Source organism: Bremia lactucae, linkage group LG5 (genome assembly GCF_004359215.1).
Source record: "Bremia lactucae strain SF5 linkage group LG5, whole genome shotgun sequence".
NCBI classification, from domain to species: Eukaryota; Oomycota; class Peronosporomycetes; order Peronosporales; family Peronosporaceae; genus Bremia; species Bremia lactucae.
The window spans coordinates 4,000,841-4,018,099 of NC_090614.1; the positions used below are offsets into that span (position 1 = coordinate 4,000,841).

Sequence of the window (17,259 nt, forward strand, 5' to 3'; positions counted from 1 at the left end):
GCGCACTGCTGAGATGTCATTTTCCTCATTAGTGAGAACATTATTGCTCTCACTAATTTTTTGTTGCTTACGCTGAGTCTTTCAGCATCGTTTTCAAAGTCTGTAATGTCATAATTGCCACTAGTGAGTTGTCCACTTCAGTGTTGATTTAATCAACATTGGTATCCTTCGCATTGACAGCAACGTCAATGCGTGACGAGCAAGAGCTAGAGTGCTCTTTGCTCCAGCGTGTCCCTATCCCTGTTGAATATTAATCATTCTCAAACGAGGTGGACATACGTAAATGGTAAAAGTTACTCTTGAAAAACGGAGTATTGTTTTGTAGAAGCATACACCGAACTGTTGATGCTAAATTCGGCCATCGGCAAGAACTCGCTCCAACTCGTAAAAGAGTGGACGTATCCGCGAAGTATCTCTTCAAGGACCATAATGAGTAGCGTTTACGCATCATGTATAAGTATCAGTAAAGGGTCATCGTGAATGCTAGAAGACTTACCTCAAGTCGCGAAAGTCGCGACTTCTGCTGGCCTCGCCAGTATCAATTCGTCCGCATTCACACACGTTTGCAAAGTTTGGCAACAGGTGAAGCTCAGTGCATCATCCATGCTCCGTTACAACCTCTGCCTGTTTCATCAAAGTATTGGCAGTCCGGATCTTGGACTGTGTCTTCGGATTTCCGAAGACAATCACTATAAAAATGGTATTATTGTACTATTTTTATCGTTTCAGCAAATGGCCCATCTTGCTGGAGTCCCGGAGTCGATCACAGTCAACATCTGTGCTCGTATCTTGTTGACACGATATTTCGGCTCCATTATTACCCCGTTAATTGGTCTCAGATCGAGACCCCAGATTCACGGCAGCGTTTCGGCAAGCAGTTTTTAAATTACTTGGAACGCAGTTGAAAATGACAACTTTCGGCCATCGTGAAACAAATGGTCGGATGGGGCGTTCAAACCGTATCCTCAAAGAGATACGTCGCGTTTACGTCCACTATTTCACAAGTTGGAGCCAGTTCTTGCCGAGGATTGATTTTGCCATCAACAATTCAGTGCATGCTTCTACAAAAAATACATCGTTTTTTGTTAACGGCTTACGCCATCCACGTATATCACCCTGTTTGAGAGTAATTCCTGTACAAGGGAAACGCTCACACAAGCAAAGAAAAATCTAGCTCTTGCTCATCCCGCATTGACCCTACTGTCATTGCAGCGGATACCAATATCGATTTCAGTCAACATTGAAGTGAACAAACTCAAAAAGGACAAAATGCCATTGCTGACTTTAATAGTGACGCTAAAAGACTCAGCATCCAAAACAATGATGCTAGTGAGAATAAAAATGCCCTCACAAAAACGGAGATTGACATCTTCATAGTGCAAACCGGTCGCACTGAAAACAAAAATAAAACTGGGTCAGGGGGTGATTACCTGATGGCTACAGTAACAGTGGTGCGTTTCGTACAGAATTTCATCGCTGATGCGGTGGACGACAGAAACAAAACTCTGACAAAAATGGAAGAGCAAACATTCTTTTATATAATGCTAGCTACCTTGTTCTACTGCCGTTAGTAAATTTACCATGACATGTAGTGACGACTGTGGGCAGAAATATATAACTGCCCAAGTGTATCGACCCGTTCCGTGTACTGCACATGTTCACACGATCGAGCTGCATCGTAGGATGCGTGTGATTCAACGTTTTATTTTGGGATCTTCGCCCTGACTACCAGTACGAGGCTAGTTTTTTTCTTCCGGATCCTCTCGGAACGGTATGAGGCGTCTGCCAAAGCCTGATGGCTCCGAGCTAAAGACTGATAGTCTCGGTACAGAGTCTGGTTCTCATGAATCAGATAATCCACTCTTTTCTCCAAGGTAAAGATCTTTTAACAAGCTGTTTGAGCTCTTTGTGAAAGGACTGATGTGTCCTTTTGTTCGCCGGTTGATCTGTCACAATTTGCATACAAATTCTGAACTAACCCAGAAACATTATAAACCATCATCGCTAACTCGCGGCGTGTTCCCATCATATATGATTGGTGTGATCCAATTCACGGTGTTGACTGGGGTTTGTCGAACGTGGCGAACTCGAATTTCTCTATTCCTCCACATCCATTAACGAATTCGAGTGGTGAAGAGCGTTTTCTTGCTGAAAGCTTTTCGAACGACCGTGAGGTGAAAAGTTCGAAGGAGTTATCTTGGTCGTTTGCGAGGGTATCCAGCCGCGCATGATAATTGATAAACTCGTTTCCAACTGATGTTGGACGTTCCGCGTCTCGTTCAATACCCATCCTCCTAGACTGAGGGTCCATCAGAGGGCGAGCGGTTCCCGCGCTCGTAGAAGGATTGAGGCTCTCATTCCCTTCGCGCATCTCAGAAGAGACGAGCGTCCTCCAATGAAGATATTGAAGAGAGTATGCCTTTAGCTGGACTCTTAGAGCAACAAAGACATGAGTTTCCGCCTCTCTAAATAAACTGTGCAGCTTGTAGCGTGCACCAACTACGGTCCGTATTTCGAACCGTTCACGGTATGCATTCAGTTTGTCAAGCCAGACTTCGCAGCCTATGCTTCACACATTCTGTCTCAAGCTTGAAAAAAAAGATTTGACACCCTTTACCCTCTTACAATCGTTCTACCGATGCCGGAAAAGTCATCGATGAAGGATTCCGTTTCGTCCTCACCGGGCTTGTGAAGTCTTGATGAGTTGAACAAATGAATATGGTACCGATCGTAAGTCATACCAAGACTACGAGTCAGGTTACCTTTAGAAAGCAACAAAGGCTTCTTTTCGGGAGCAAACCCGCAAAATATTGCGGCCCCTCTCCCGTTGGATCATGAAAACGCAACCACTAACATGGCTCGGCGCGATCCCTAGATCACTCCGTTACTGGTGATGCATACTAGCACCAGCAGCAGCATTCTTACCGAAGTGACCTATACAATCACTTCGTTCCTTGTGATGCAAAATGACATCACCAGAGAGTGGTCGTCGTCTATGGAGTGACTCCACTACAAAAGGGTCTGACGAAGCGTAAGATTCTTGGACTGACATTATGGAGCAATTATGTTCTCGACTTAGATTTGAAACAATCCCGTCATCACCTCTTAGGTTGTCACCTGATAGTCCAAAGGTTTCACAGATGTGGCTCCGATTGATACGGACGCCTTGACAGTTTTAATCGAGGTGAGCGATGACGCCGACTCGGCCCAGTAATTACAATGGAAATAGCAGGTGACTTGTCACTGCCACCTGCAATGGGAGTAGCAGATGACTTTTATCAGTCCTACAATTAGAGTAGGAGGCGCCTTCTTCACCGCAGTAGACGCACGAGCTCCTACTAGAACATTTGCATTACTAACAGCCGCAGTGATCGGTGCAGCTGCCATTATTGCGGCCTCATAAGCGACGTGCACAAGTTTACACACCATGGTCAAACGAATTGATTTTAAACAAAAATAGAAATGCAATAAGATTGAAACTTTTAATAAGATTCCAATAATGCAAATTTACAGGGGAAGACATAAAAGTATTTCCTTTTCACTGACATCAGTCACTATTGTCACTGTTGGTTAAGGGAGCGTGATGTAACGGGGTATCCCATTACATAACATCATTTCCTAAAAGGAAAAAAATAATGTTTTTATGAGAGGAAATGATTAAATACGTACCAAATTAATATCTTCATTATTTTTGACTCAGTCAATTCAATACAACGAAATTTAGTGATATGGACGCAATAAGACATTAATGGTATTGATTGATTGATTTAATTGTACGTTAACCCTACCAATCGCTACAAGACACGATTGTGCGGTGCGAAAGTAGGTGCCATACATAGTTTTTTTTATCATAAAATAAAGTCAGTAGTAGATAGAAGATCGTTACGACAGAGCTTAATGTATTAATATAATTTTACTGTCCCCTTATTCTAAGGCCTTAACATAAATCTTTGGTAGCTAGGACTTCCTAGCATCTTGGAATATTCCTCTGCACGTCGAGTTTGGGGATTAGTCGAGGCGCCCCACCATCACTGTAATCAGTGTAGGTTGACTAGTACAATGATCAGTACTAGCAAAGGCTACTCGTTATACTATGACAAAGAAGCACCCATTTCGGCAGCACCATCCCACGAGATCGTAATAAATATGATGCTTGAGAAGCTATATGGTCCAGGTGAGTCATCAGAAAGCGTGTAGCAAGCTAGGTTTCCAATTGATGGACTCAGATTGCATCATTAGAGGTTATCATAAAATACGCACTACATTTGAATATTCTACAGAAAAGGTACTAAAATGTAGTAACATGGCGTCGTGTTGTGGACATTAAAAGTAATTTTCCTACGCCGCCATCAAGGTATTTCAATCCTGCACGCGGCGATAAGAATTTCGTTGCTTGAAACACGGCCTGAAATGAGGCAAACAACGGTTGGTGAACCATTGTTGTGGTACATTTGATTTATGGGTAAAATACCTTTTATTCTATTTAAAATAGTTAATTAGTGAAATTTCATTTATCGTGGGTAAGAAAAGTGGATTTCTATTCGGCGGCCGAATCGATGTTTAATTTAGCTAAGGTAAGGTTTAGATTTAAATAATTAAATAAAGTTCAGTTCCTCTTCTGATCTTAAGAGTCTAGTGCCTTCCTAAGGCATGCGCAGTGATCTGTAAGAGATAGAAGCCTTTATAAGGTACATACTCTCGGGCACTAGTTGCCACTTGGCTCTACGTATCCCTATCCCCCTTGAACTAAAATTTACCTTCCTCTGACTTAAGGAGATAGGTGCTCCGCTACGCCTGGCAGCAGTCGTAGTCAAGCCACGCCTGAGTCCTTATAAGACTAGTCATTTACTGAAATGAAAGAGTTTCAAGAACTTTTAAAGGGCATCACACAGCGTATGACAAATTCAAAGCTTTGTTTGGGCTTAAACACATTGATTAAATATGTCCCAAGGACTAAGGGTTCTGCATGCAAGGTTTGAAGCCTTTGCGCGATATGAATCCTTCCTAATCGGACAGGTTCAGGATCACTTAGCGGCATCTATATCAACTCGATACATATCTGTACCTGATTCAGAGCCGAAGGCTCGCCCCTTACTTGTCAATGTGAAGACCTTTGAAGAAAGGAGGGATAAAACCTCCCTCTTTTGGTTAAGCAGATAGAGATATCTATTGACTCCGCCTTGTTCTTGACAGAACGGCAAATGGTGGCTATGACCATTTTCAAACTTGGAGGTAGAGCGATGGAGTGGGCACTATCGTGCAGTACGTCCATAAACGAAGCTTTCCCTTCATGGGCTTCGCTGAAACAGCAAATGGCTAGTATATTTGCACCGCTTGATAAGGCTTTTCGCATGCGGGCACGGCTCCTGGCAAATGGTAGGGTGAACGACCCCTAGGGGACTTTGTCCAGGAGTTGAGTCATGATTCAACAAAAGCGATATTGGCACGGAGCATTGAATAGGTCTGTCTGAAAATCAGACACTGGAATGTCTGATTTGAAAACTCCAATGTTAAAAGCATTAATTCTGAGCCCGACTTAGACGAAGGAAGTGGAACGGCATGTACTCCGTTGAGTGACACTCGTCGTGATAACGGCTAACTGATTGCTGAAAGCATCGTAGGCCTAAATTCCAGTCATCAAGGGTATAACATTCCTGAGATACGTGGAGTTTTACGTCTAAGTCCACCGAGTGTGGTCGGCCAAGGTGGCAACATACTGAGTGTCAGTAGTGACAGTATTGGTGGTTCGCCAGGGCATTTCGGTTCAAACCCTTTTAATGCACGTGAAGTGACACGTAAACGGTAACTGGGCAAGGAAGTTGGGTTATATTACTCCTCGTCAGGTGTCGGATTAGACACCAGCTCTAGTATAGAACCAATACAGGCTAAATTTTTTGGAGACGTGAATGTCCCGGCCTCAATGAGGCGTATTGTCTCTACTTTAAGATAGGATGGATGCAAAGCATCTATACTCTCACAAAGTGATACGAGCGAGCAATTTCCTACGCTTGTGAACTGTATAACCGGTAACGTCGAGGAAGAAGTTAGCCCTGCGGCGATTCCTTCGTTACATGCTCTTTTAGAGCTGGTCGACATGCCTATTGATACGTGCAGCCGAACCTTGAAGACTGGCGACTTATCTGAAATGGTGGTCATTCGACCAACAATTGAGTTAAACTTATCGTCACTTCTGCACGAAGCTTCTTGGAGGACACAAAAGCTGCGATTATTGCGCGGAGCGGATCCTCAATCCTTACAGATTCTATGATCCATTTTGTTCCTCGATTAAGGAATTTCAAGATGTGGTATGAACCAATCCACCATCTCTTTTACGCTAAGGTAGAGATATCTGTCATGAATTTGACTTAATTCCTGGATCGAAATACTGTGGCACACGACACTGGTCTTTAACAAGAGAACAGTGTGGCGTCATTGACGACTTTCGTGGTAAGCATGAGGCTGGAATAGTACGAGAGAGCAAATCTCCCCATTCGACAACGCCATTTTGTGTTCAGAAGCCAAATAGTAAATGGCACATTGCGCATTCTGATAGCAAGCTTAATGCTGTCACTATACCAGCACAAAACCTCATTCCCAGAAAGGACGTTCTTCAGAACAATAGGTGAAATGCACAGTGCACTTAATTTAGTCGATGTTTACTATCAACTGCTCATTCGAGCTAGCATCTCCCACTTACAGCGGTTACTCCAGGCGGTATGGCATGGGAGTGGTTCGTTATGCCACAAGGGTTTTCCAACGCCCCGGCAGCAATTAACTGTCTAATGACGCAGCTATTCCGCCCTAATCGAGGTTATGCACAGAACTTATTTTGATGACATTTTTTTCTATAGTCGTGCGGAGCAGGGTCGGTCGGATGTGGAAAGCCATCTAGACCATTTGCGAGCAGTGCTAGAGTGTATGCGCACAATATAATTGTAAGGCAATGCATCCTATATGAATTTTTGGCGCATTTGATTAATTTCTTTCTTAGGAAGTCTCATTCGGATCCCGCTGAAATAAAAGCCATAGTAAATTGGCCGTTCCTTGAAACTAAAAGGATTTGCGTAAATGGTTCGGTGTCGCCAATTGTTTACATAAATATAGCGAAAATTACGCTGATATGGGCAGGCCATTATCTAATCTCCTTTAAAAAGGGTATAGAATGGTGCTGGACTAGCACCGAATATAATGCTTTTCGAGCAGTTAAGGATAGTCTTATCCATGCCCCGATTCTGGCACTACCAAATCCAAATTGGCCTTTCAGTGTCGTCAGTGACGCTTCGAATCTTGCCATTGGCAGTGCTTTGTTACAAATAGATGTTGATGGGCGTGAACGTGTTATTGCGTTCAAATCTAGGCAGCATAAAGCTGCGGAAAAGAACTACCCAGTTCATGGCAAAGACTTACTTGCTATGAAGTATGCTCTCGTCAAATTCAGAGTTCATCTGCTCGGCTTCAATCCGTTTGTGATAAAAACAGATCACGCGTCATTACGCACGGCGACTAAGTCGCCCCACCTCTCACAGAGAATTGCCCGATGGCTACCCTTTTTCGCCGAGTTCAGCTTCGAGGTGAAGTAAAAGCCTGGCAAGCAGATTGCTTTGGCCGATGCGTTATCACGCAGGCCAGATTGTGAGCTATCTCATTTAACGACTATAATGTCGCCTATTACTGAATTGATCCGCACGGCTTACGCCAAGGATAAACAGTGTGTTGCTCTGCTTCGAGCTCTAAAGAACTCTTACTCGGGTTTTAAACTGTCGGCACGCTTGCGTGCAAGGTTACATCGATTTTCTTTCGATAACGACCTATTGCTTTATTGCACGGACGCTGCGGATTCTCCACGCGTCGTTGTTCCGCATGTTGAGGATTTGAAGAACCGAATTCTCCATGAGGCACAAGATACTTTACTTGGTGGTCATCTCGGTACAGAAAAGACCTACAGCTCTGTAAGCCAGATTTATTGGTGGCCCAAACTTATAAATGGGTCAGCAAATACGTTCGCACATACAAAACTTGCCAGCGGGTAAAGCCCTCGGCGCATGCTGCAGCGACACTGACAAGTAGGCCCGTACCAATAGGGTGTTAGGAGTCTATTTACATGGATTTTTTGGTCTACCGGAAGATGTGGCCGGTAACTCTGGCGTAGTGGTTTTTGTTGACCTATTGAGCAAAATTCGTCATTTAGCGGCTGTGCCGGATACCATTGATGGTGGAGGTACATCAAGGATGTTCATCGACCGCGTGATTGGACAGCACGGTTTGCCAGTGGCAATTGGCTCTGATTGGGACCCCCGTTTCACGGGTAAATTCTGGAAATCAATTTTCTGAGTGCTTGGCACCAGATTGGACATGTCCACTGCGGTCCATCCGCAGACGATGGTAAAACTAAACGTGTCATCGCGTCATTGAAGACGTTTTACGGTGTGTTCTCAGACACCGAAGCTCTCGGCTCAAGGCTCCCAGTGGTAATGTCTGCGTTAAATAACGCTGTCCATGCCTCTACAGGCTACACTTCTTGCTATGGCAACGGTCTCACCCACCCACGCATTCCGTTAACGATACCACTGCGTGGTTTAGGGTTTGGTGGAAGGGGAAATTAGCCGATAGTCTTGCTGATATTAGCCCTGTTACCATTAAAAAACAAGTCAGCGAGTTTCTCGCGACGCGATTTAGTGTCTTAAGACATGTACGTGACACAATGGCTGATAATCAAGACAAACAAAAAGAACAAGCAGATACCAAAGGTAGAAGCTGTATTAATTCTTATATGGTCGGAGACCGAGTTTTATTAAAAGCTAAAAATCAACCTACTAACTTGGTTTCCGCGGTCTTCACGACCAGATTACGCCCGCGCTTTAATTGGCCATTAATGGTCGTGGCCAAGAAGGGTCTAGCTTACACGCTAAACCTTCCTAGCAAGTCGCGTTCACACCCAGTGTTCTACGTTGGCTTGCTTAACCCATATCGGGACCCTTCTCATGTGGACTTAAAGGCGCTTGCGCCGAGACAGGCGATCGTGCCGCAGATTGCAGCATCCTCACCACGATGTCCAGCTGGACCTCTAAACGAGGTTGCTGACGTTCCAGCATCGAAGGCCGATTCAGCACCGCCTCAAAAAAAACTTAACCCGAGAAAGGCTCTCACGGAAGAAGTTGTACCTCGTGCTTTCGAGCATGCACCACGAGGCCGGCTCGCAGTTTGGGTCTCCGCCGAAATTTCGGCCCCCTCCCGCGCTGCTTGATGCGCGGGGGAACCTTCAGTTTCACGTGAAGGAACTTTTAAAGCGACGTCGTCCAAAGGGCCAACACCAGTATCTGGTGAAGTGGCTGGGGTACGTCTTTACAGATAATTATTGGTAGTTTGAGATACCTCTTCGGCAAGATTGCCCGCACACCGTTGACCTTTTTGAGCGCCCAGCTCAGGGTCAACTTGCGTCAAACGACGCTTCCCACCACTAGAAGCGGATCTATAGCCTTAGTGCGGCTTCGATCGAGGTTACACGGTCGGCCGAATCACTGAAATATCAGCTTGGCCTTCCCTCATTTGTGGCATGAAGGCCGAACGTAACTGGCCTTTGGCCTTAAGCTTGGCGAATTCGATGCGAAGCTTCCGTTCAAAACAAACATCAGTCACATCCGCAGACTTTTGTGATATTCCAAATATTGCGAGGCGGCGGGCCCGATGGACCCAGTTCTTAAATGAAACTTCGGTTTCGCTCTTTGATTCATTTCGAAACAAAACGATCGGAATTCCCTTCATTGAGATTACCGAAGCCCCACGGGCCTGATCATGCAAAGGCGTTAGAAACTGACTTCGCGTCAATGCCTTTGGCGTAAAGTATCGATCATGAAGAGCGTCGGGACCAGCGATCTCCTCTGGCTTCCTCGAGTCACCAAAGATCCAGATGGCCAAGCTGTGACCCGCTATTTCTTTGAGACGCACGTCTGCACTAAGCGGAGTGAATCTATATTCAGCATGAGCTTTAGCTTTCACTATCGGGGCAACTCGACGACGAGCTTGTTCCTCTTTGAGGATCGCCCGTACTTGGTCTTTATCGAGCGGATTTGTCATGATGTTGAACTCAGGGTCCCGTGTCCTGCTCAATGCAGTTAAGACATCAGCGGCGCCACTATCTAAGAACGGATTTGGGGTTCGCCGACGTTCATCCGGAGGAGAAGGCGTAAAAGAATGACGCTTTGTCTCTACTTCTCTGATGGAGAGTGACTTTCAAATCCACCATTCCCTTATCGTGGAGGAAGGTGCTAAGAGTCTGTGACTCACGCTTGATTGTTATGAGACAAAGGAAGAAAAACACAACCGAACGGTTAGCTGCTTAGTTTCCAACCTCAAAGAGGAAATGAAGTGTATGTTGTCAATCGGTGACAACAGTCTGCTGGGGTAGGGTGTAATGGAATACACATCGGTTGGAGAACCGTTGTTGTGGTACATGTACTTTATGGGTAAAATACCTTTTTATCCTATTTTCAAATACCTAATTAATTAAATCCCATTTACTATGGGTAACAAATGTGGGTGTCGCCCAAAATAAATCTGGTGGCCAAAATCTATTTTTGTAAAGTAGCTAGGGTACGATTTTAGATTAAATAAATAAATAAAGCGCAGCTCCCCTTTTGGTCTTAAAGCGTTAAGTGCCTTCCTCAGGCTTGCGCAATGATCTGTAAGAGACGGAAGCCTGTCTAAGGTATATACTCTTGGGCACTAGTTGCCACTTGGTTCTACGAACCCCTGAATCCCTTGAACTAGGATTCATTAAGCTTTAATAGCTTGTACGACTCCATGAGTTGTAAAACCCATTAATTCTATAGAACTAAGAGACTTCTTAAGTCTGAAAGTCTTCCTCTGACGTTAGAAACGAGATAGCTCCGCTACACTATCGGAATTTGCTGAACGACCAGTGGGTCCGCCGTGACGTGCCAAAATGGAATTCAAAACAGGGTTTGGTCTTGGCGACAACTATAGCGTACGGATGGCGTCACGAAATACTTGATGCCTCACTGCGCGTCCTGCGGATAAAATCACAATTCCGAGAAAGTTTTGTTTTCTCACGTACAGATGAAGAAATATTCGCTTCAAATCGTTCATTTTGTTTGACAATTTTCTTTTAAAGCACCCTTTTTAAACACATTTATTTGAATATACCAACTTTAAACACTTCCTTATTAACCTAATTTATTTGAATAACCACCTTTTAACATAAACGTAAATTGTTTGAGTCCACCTTGTTAAACTAATTTATTTGAATATACAAAATTCTATTTAAAGGATCTAAGCTATAATTTATGAAACGATTCCGTTAGCAAAATGACACTTATGCTGATAATCGACTTTATCTAGAACTAAACGGATGCAAATTCATCCAAAAAAATCTATATTTACATTCGTTCTGCTTTTATGGTTGGAAAGTGACTCACTGCTCTTCAGATTCCTTCTGCTCTTTGTCGTCTTGTCTCCTTCTGCAATGTCACTCACCGCATTTAAGTGTCCTCCTGGTCTTTTTATACTGTCTCTCACCTACTTCTATTCGAAGGTTATCATGTGCAGATCGGCAAATGTTTCAAGAAATGCCCACCCTCTGTACAGAGAACGTCCTTTTCGAAATTCTAATTCTAAGTTCACCTATACAGTGGATTATTCATCCTCCCAGCTGCGATCCATCATCGGCTGCGTCACTTTTTTGCAGTAGGTGTTTCCTGATCATTTTAATTCGCTAAATAGTAGTTATTGATGCACGGTGAGTGGCTAATACTATATATTTTCGTTTTGGCAGTGACCATCACTCCATAAGTTCAATTACTTCAACAGTCACTTTCCATTTTGCATCCTCAAGCGCGCATTCAACCTCGAATCCGGTTGTCAATATGGCTGAAGCGCACCAAGCCATTGGTGTCTTTGACGAGCACAAGCGTGGCGTGGAATTGCTGTACTCAGAGGAGGGCATTCGCGTGTCGTTTACTATTCCTCCACTGCACGAGATCCGACGCAGCGTCGTCCGGGAATTCTTTCACCTTCAGCGCGCTATAAAGCGCGGCGTGTACCCTGCACCGCCATTTGCCGTCATTATGACGGTTCTTGTTATCTCGGTGGTTGTTGTGTCATCGCCTTCAGAGTCCTGGTGGCGAAGTGGTCCCATCTCGGAGATTGTTTGGCATGTTGGTAACTTTTTAATGCCATTTTGGTATTTATTGCCGACTTCCATTTACGTGGCGTATTTGGCAGCATGGACAGCATTCTTGGGTCTACTGGGGCTTATGGCAATTCAGCGATTGTTCTTACGACTACTTTTAAGTTACAGGGGATGGCTGTACTTAGCTCCGAGGCAGAAGAGCAGCGTAGTGCTTGCCTGGGGAGCGTTGCTAAAAATGTTTGGTGGGCGTAATCCTCTCACATACTCGTTTCAAGACGCATTGCCAAGGCTTCCACTACCATCACTGAAGGACACCATTCAAAGGTATCTTAAGTCAGTTCATCCTTTATTGGATTCGACAGAGTATGAAAAGGTGAGACGTATGGCCGAGGACTTTGTACACAAGGAAGGCCCCAAGCTTCAATTTTATCTGTATCTTAAGAGCTGGTGGTCGTCCAACTACGTGACGGATTGGTGGGAGAAGTACGTGTACCTCAAAGGTCGCTCATCCCTGATGATTAATAGTAACTACTATGCGCTACCTGGAGCTAACCTCGACTTTAGTATGACCAAAAAGCCTACTGCTTTGGCGGCAGCATTGGTACACGAGTTTCTCCTGTTCAAACAAGATCTGGATAGAGAGCAGCTACCTCCTCTGCTTATCCGTGGCATTGTGCCACTTTGCATGAGCCAATACCAGCGGATCTTCTCATGCACGCGTATTCCTGGGCGTGAGACGGATGTCCTTAAATTGTATCAAAACAAATCCAAACACATTGCCGTGTTCTGCCGCGGTCGCGTGTTCAAGCTGCCGCTTTTTAAAAAAGGCCAATACGGAAAGCTGCTAACAAAGTTTGAAATCCAGCGTCAGTTCGAGTGGATTGAGACGACGGCTTCGGCAATGGAGACAGCAAGTAAGGCAGAAGAAAATATTGCTGCTCTCACGGCTGCTGGACGGATCGAGTGGGCTGAAAATCGAGAGCAATTTTTTTCCAGTGGCATGAATAAGCGATCGCTTGAAGCAATTGAGTCGGCAGTTTTTGTGGTGGTACTTCAGAATGACGTGGCGAAAGACTGGACCTTAATGGGCAAAGATTTGATACATGGCACTGGAGGTTCCCGCTGGTTTGACAAGTCATTCAACTTGGTCATTTACAAGAATTGTGTTGCTGGCATCAACGCCGAGCATGCGTGGGCTGATGCTCCTGTGATGGCCCACGCATGGGAGCACGTATACACCAAGCAATACTTTGCGAGCCGGTACGACGCGGATGGAGACAATTCGGTGCAGTCTGAAAACGAGCGCGTGTCAACGTTGCCACCGTGTAGAATGCTTTTGTGGGATTTTTCAACTGGTCTCCATCGTGCGGTGCTGAAGTCACTTGAAGACGCTGAAAAAGCAATTAGCGATTTTGACTTGCAAGTCATCTCCCACACGGATTACGGCAAGGGAATGATAAAGAACTTTCGCGTTAGCCCCGATGCTTTTATACAAATGGCCCTGCAGCTTGCGTACTACCGTAATTCGGGAACGATCACACAAACATATGAGTCAAGTATGACTCGGCTATACCGCAATGGCCGTACGGAGACTGTGCGACCTGTGACGGATGAGTCCAAGGCGTTTGTGTACGGCATGGCGAATCCAGAATTGACGGGAGCTGAGAAGATCCGGCTCCTTCAAGATGCGTGCGATGTGCACCAAGACCTCTACCGAAAAGCAATGAGCGGAAAGGGGATTGACCGCCATTTGTTCACTCTGTATTGTGTGTCTGTGGGCTTTAGTATTGAATCGCCGTTCTTAACAAACGCACTTAGCCGCCCGTGGCGTCTCTCGACTAGCCAACAACCGCAGCAGCAGACGGACAATTGGCGTCTTGTGGAAAAAGCATTGGAAGGAACGAAGTTTTCGATTGACGATGCACGTTGCCCTGGTGGTGGCTTTGGTCCTGTGGCTGAAGATGGCTACGGCGTGAGCTACATGATTGCTGGGGAGAAGATGCTTGGTTTTCATATATCCAGCAAGAAATCATGCCCGACTACGAGTTCAAAAACGTTTGCGAACGACATTAGGCAAGCATTAGCTGATCTTAAGGCATTGTGGCATTCAGAGAAGATCGAGACGTGTTAGATTGTTAGATCGAATCAAGTGCAGTCGCCTTATTTAAAATATGTTATTAAGTGGAATGACAACACAATCTTTGTCGGACTGCTTCCGAGTAAATATAAATAAAATTCCACTTCGGTGAGCAATTCAAAGCTTAAACGAGAAAAATGACCCTCCACACGGTTATTCGTATCTCGGTACTATCGCGGTTTCGTGCGTCTCGGGTGTCACGTATTTCTTCTTGTACTTATCCTTTAGCGTCGCATACTTGGTTGCAATGTTCTATTGAAAAGAAGCACGAATAAATTTAATGCAAACACCACCGCACTTTACTCCTCACCTTTTCCGTCGTGACTGTTAGCAATTGGTCATCCAAGTCGCTAAGTGTAGTCAATTGTTGGTAACGATACTTTCGATGACGTCGCGCACGGTGAAGTTCGCTACTGCAGCAGAACCGCACAGCTTCCATGATAAATAGAATTAATAATCCATAGGCTGGAATGAATTTGTTATTTTCGAGTCGCTGCAGCTGTTCATTACTAGAAGATATAAGCAGTAGCAATTAGTGCCACACGCACTTGCCAACTACTGAGCAGTGCATTTCACCCACGTAATCTTAAGCTCTTGTTGATGCTGCCGTAAAAAGTGATCAATTGTGGAACCTTGAATTAATATCATCACAGCCAGTGCAAGCTCGGCCAAAGCCAGAAGAATAAGCAGGTAGGACGAGCACGAGAGGCACACTGAGCAGTTCCGATTCGAGGCGCCACACCAACTCATAAAGGCTGACAGCACCAGCAGGACCCCCACAGCCAAAACCGGTTCGTAAAGCCATGCCGGAGCGTACTGGTTCACTCCTGTTTTCATTTTGTAAGCTAAGCCATGCTATCAGAATCGAGCGGAAGTTAATGCTAACCGATGAAGAGGCTATACACCGTCAAGGCCACGCCGCAAAGTAGATCAACTCCGTTGAAGATAAATAGGGCGCTGCCAGAGCAGCACTCGCTGCAGGAGTCGCCAAACATCGACCGACGATATTTCTGATTCACTTGATCACTAGATGCTCTTTAAATGTATTTCTGCTAAAAGCATATTTTTAAGATTAGTCTCATAAGAATATTCTTTTGTGTGTTCAATGAAAATTTAGTACAAAATAATTTAAATGTAACGAAGTGTCCATTACATAATTATTATTTCGTATAAGAGGAAATAAGCAAAGAAGTACAAAATTATTATGTGTATTAATTTTGCCTGAAATGGTTCCAATGATACCAAATTTGGTACCATTGATGCAATAAGACATTAGCTCTATTGATTAGTTTATGAAGTCTAAATCAACCCCGCCAATTAGTTTAAGACACGATTGTGCGGTGCGCAAGGAGGCGCCATACTTTGTCAGATATTAATATAATACGTTCAGTAGTAGATAGAAGATCGTTACGTAAGAAGCTAATTATATTAATACAACTTTACTTTTCCCTAATTCTAATCCGTTGAACTACCTTTGGTCCCTTAGCTACTTAGAAACCTTCATCTGTACTCTTGTGAGACGCCTCACCTACACTGTAATCAGTGTAAGGTTAACTAGTACTGATCAGTACTAGTGAAAGGTGCCCCGTTACATTAAGGGTTCTATGGCATAGTGTTGCTTGTCTGTGCTGGGCAACTCAACGTTTGTATGTGCTGCAGCGAGCGGGTTTTGTGACGATATCAATGAGTCGCTCAGCTCTAGCAAAATTCGTATGTTTCCTGAAAAAACACCCCTTCGGATGTTCTTACTTACCTCTTAATCGGAGTAGCGAGAAAATAGTTTTAGGAAAGGTTGTGCCTCTGGTTACAATGCTTGGATTTCCTCAGCCGCTCTAACGCATACTTCAGACAAAGACCGTCGCCTTGGCTGTATAAGCGGTGGTATGAGGCTTGCAGCGATGGTCGCGACAATGGAAACAATAGAGACGACTATTCCTTTATTATCTTAATGAAAATGCTCCTGTCCAACGCCCGGGTGTGCTGAAGCTGTCTCAATCCATGTGGACACTGCCCAAGTATTCCATTAGACTAATAGCTCTCACCATATTGAAAAATTGATCATTCATAGTGGGCTAATCAATGAGCCGCTTATAATAATGCAACATTCCAACATTTTTATGGAGTAAAATTAAATGGTCTGTCTTGGTCCGCAATCGCCCGGATTGCCGATTGCATCAAGCTTTGCTTGATATAGTCAAAGAAGCGCTGACAACCGGCATTCCATGACTAATTTACACTAATTTTTAACAAAAAAGAAATATGTCTGTAGTTTCGGCATAATTGCGGAAGTACTTATGTAAGAACGCCGCCAAGCTGAGGAACTTTCAAAGTCCCTTTTCATTGACTGAAATAGGCCAGTCGGTGATCGTCTTGAAATTTCCAGGATCAGGCATAGGCATAGGCATACACTGTATTACCCACAATACACCCATATAGTGATATTCGCTTGCAGTAAATATACTCTTCTTGAGATTTGCAAAGCAACTTGTGATTACGCATAAGTGTAAGAGCTTTTCGAACGTGGGTACGATGTACTTCAACGTCCGACTTTCTCTTCATAGATCTGAGATGAAATAAGACGTCAAAAAATTAAATCGGTGGGAGATCCCGCACCGATCTCAACAGATTGGTAACACATCTGCTGAATGTTGCTGGGGCATTATGAAGCCCCTGTCGCAAGACTAGCCACTCTCATAGCATTCCGCTTGGGGCACCTACTGCTGTAAACGGGATATGCTGTTCACGCGCAAGGATCTTATAAAAGTCATCCATCAGATCCATTGACGATAAGATAGTACTCTTTGACATACCATCAATGATTACGTCTTTTTGTGGCACCGGCGTTTAATCCTGTGCCGCTGCAGCGTTTACTTTATTATACGCATGCGCAATTCGCCGCCTTCCTATTGTTTTACGAACACACAAGGTCGGAGAGCGATGTGGGGAGGTTTACTCCCTCACATATCCCGCTGCT

General features: G+C 44.5%; 2 protein-coding genes across 2 annotated transcripts; one reads left to right on the forward strand and one right to left on the reverse strand.

Annotated features, from left to right (window-relative positions):
- Positions 1–11,882: 11,882 nt before the first annotated feature.
- Positions 11,883–14,279, forward strand: CCR75_001111 (uncharacterized protein; the record flags this gene model as incomplete). Its single annotated transcript, XM_067959216.1, has 1 exon — positions 11,883–14,279. One exon carries the CDS (start codon positions 11,883–11,885, stop codon positions 14,277–14,279), a length of 2,397 nt encoding a protein of 798 aa, XP_067820964.1.
- Positions 11,884–15,271, reverse strand: CCR75_001112 (uncharacterized protein). The gene is made up of 3 exons (XM_067959217.1): positions 14,866–15,271; positions 14,596–14,794; positions 11,884–14,537 (listed from the first exon to the last, which is right to left on the reverse strand). Exons 1-3 carry the CDS (start codon positions 15,120–15,122, stop codon positions 14,439–14,441), a joined length of 555 nt encoding a protein of 184 aa, XP_067820961.1. The 5' UTR covers positions 15,123–15,271; the 3' UTR covers positions 11,884–14,438.
- Between the last annotated feature and the right edge of the window lie 1,988 nt (positions 15,272–17,259).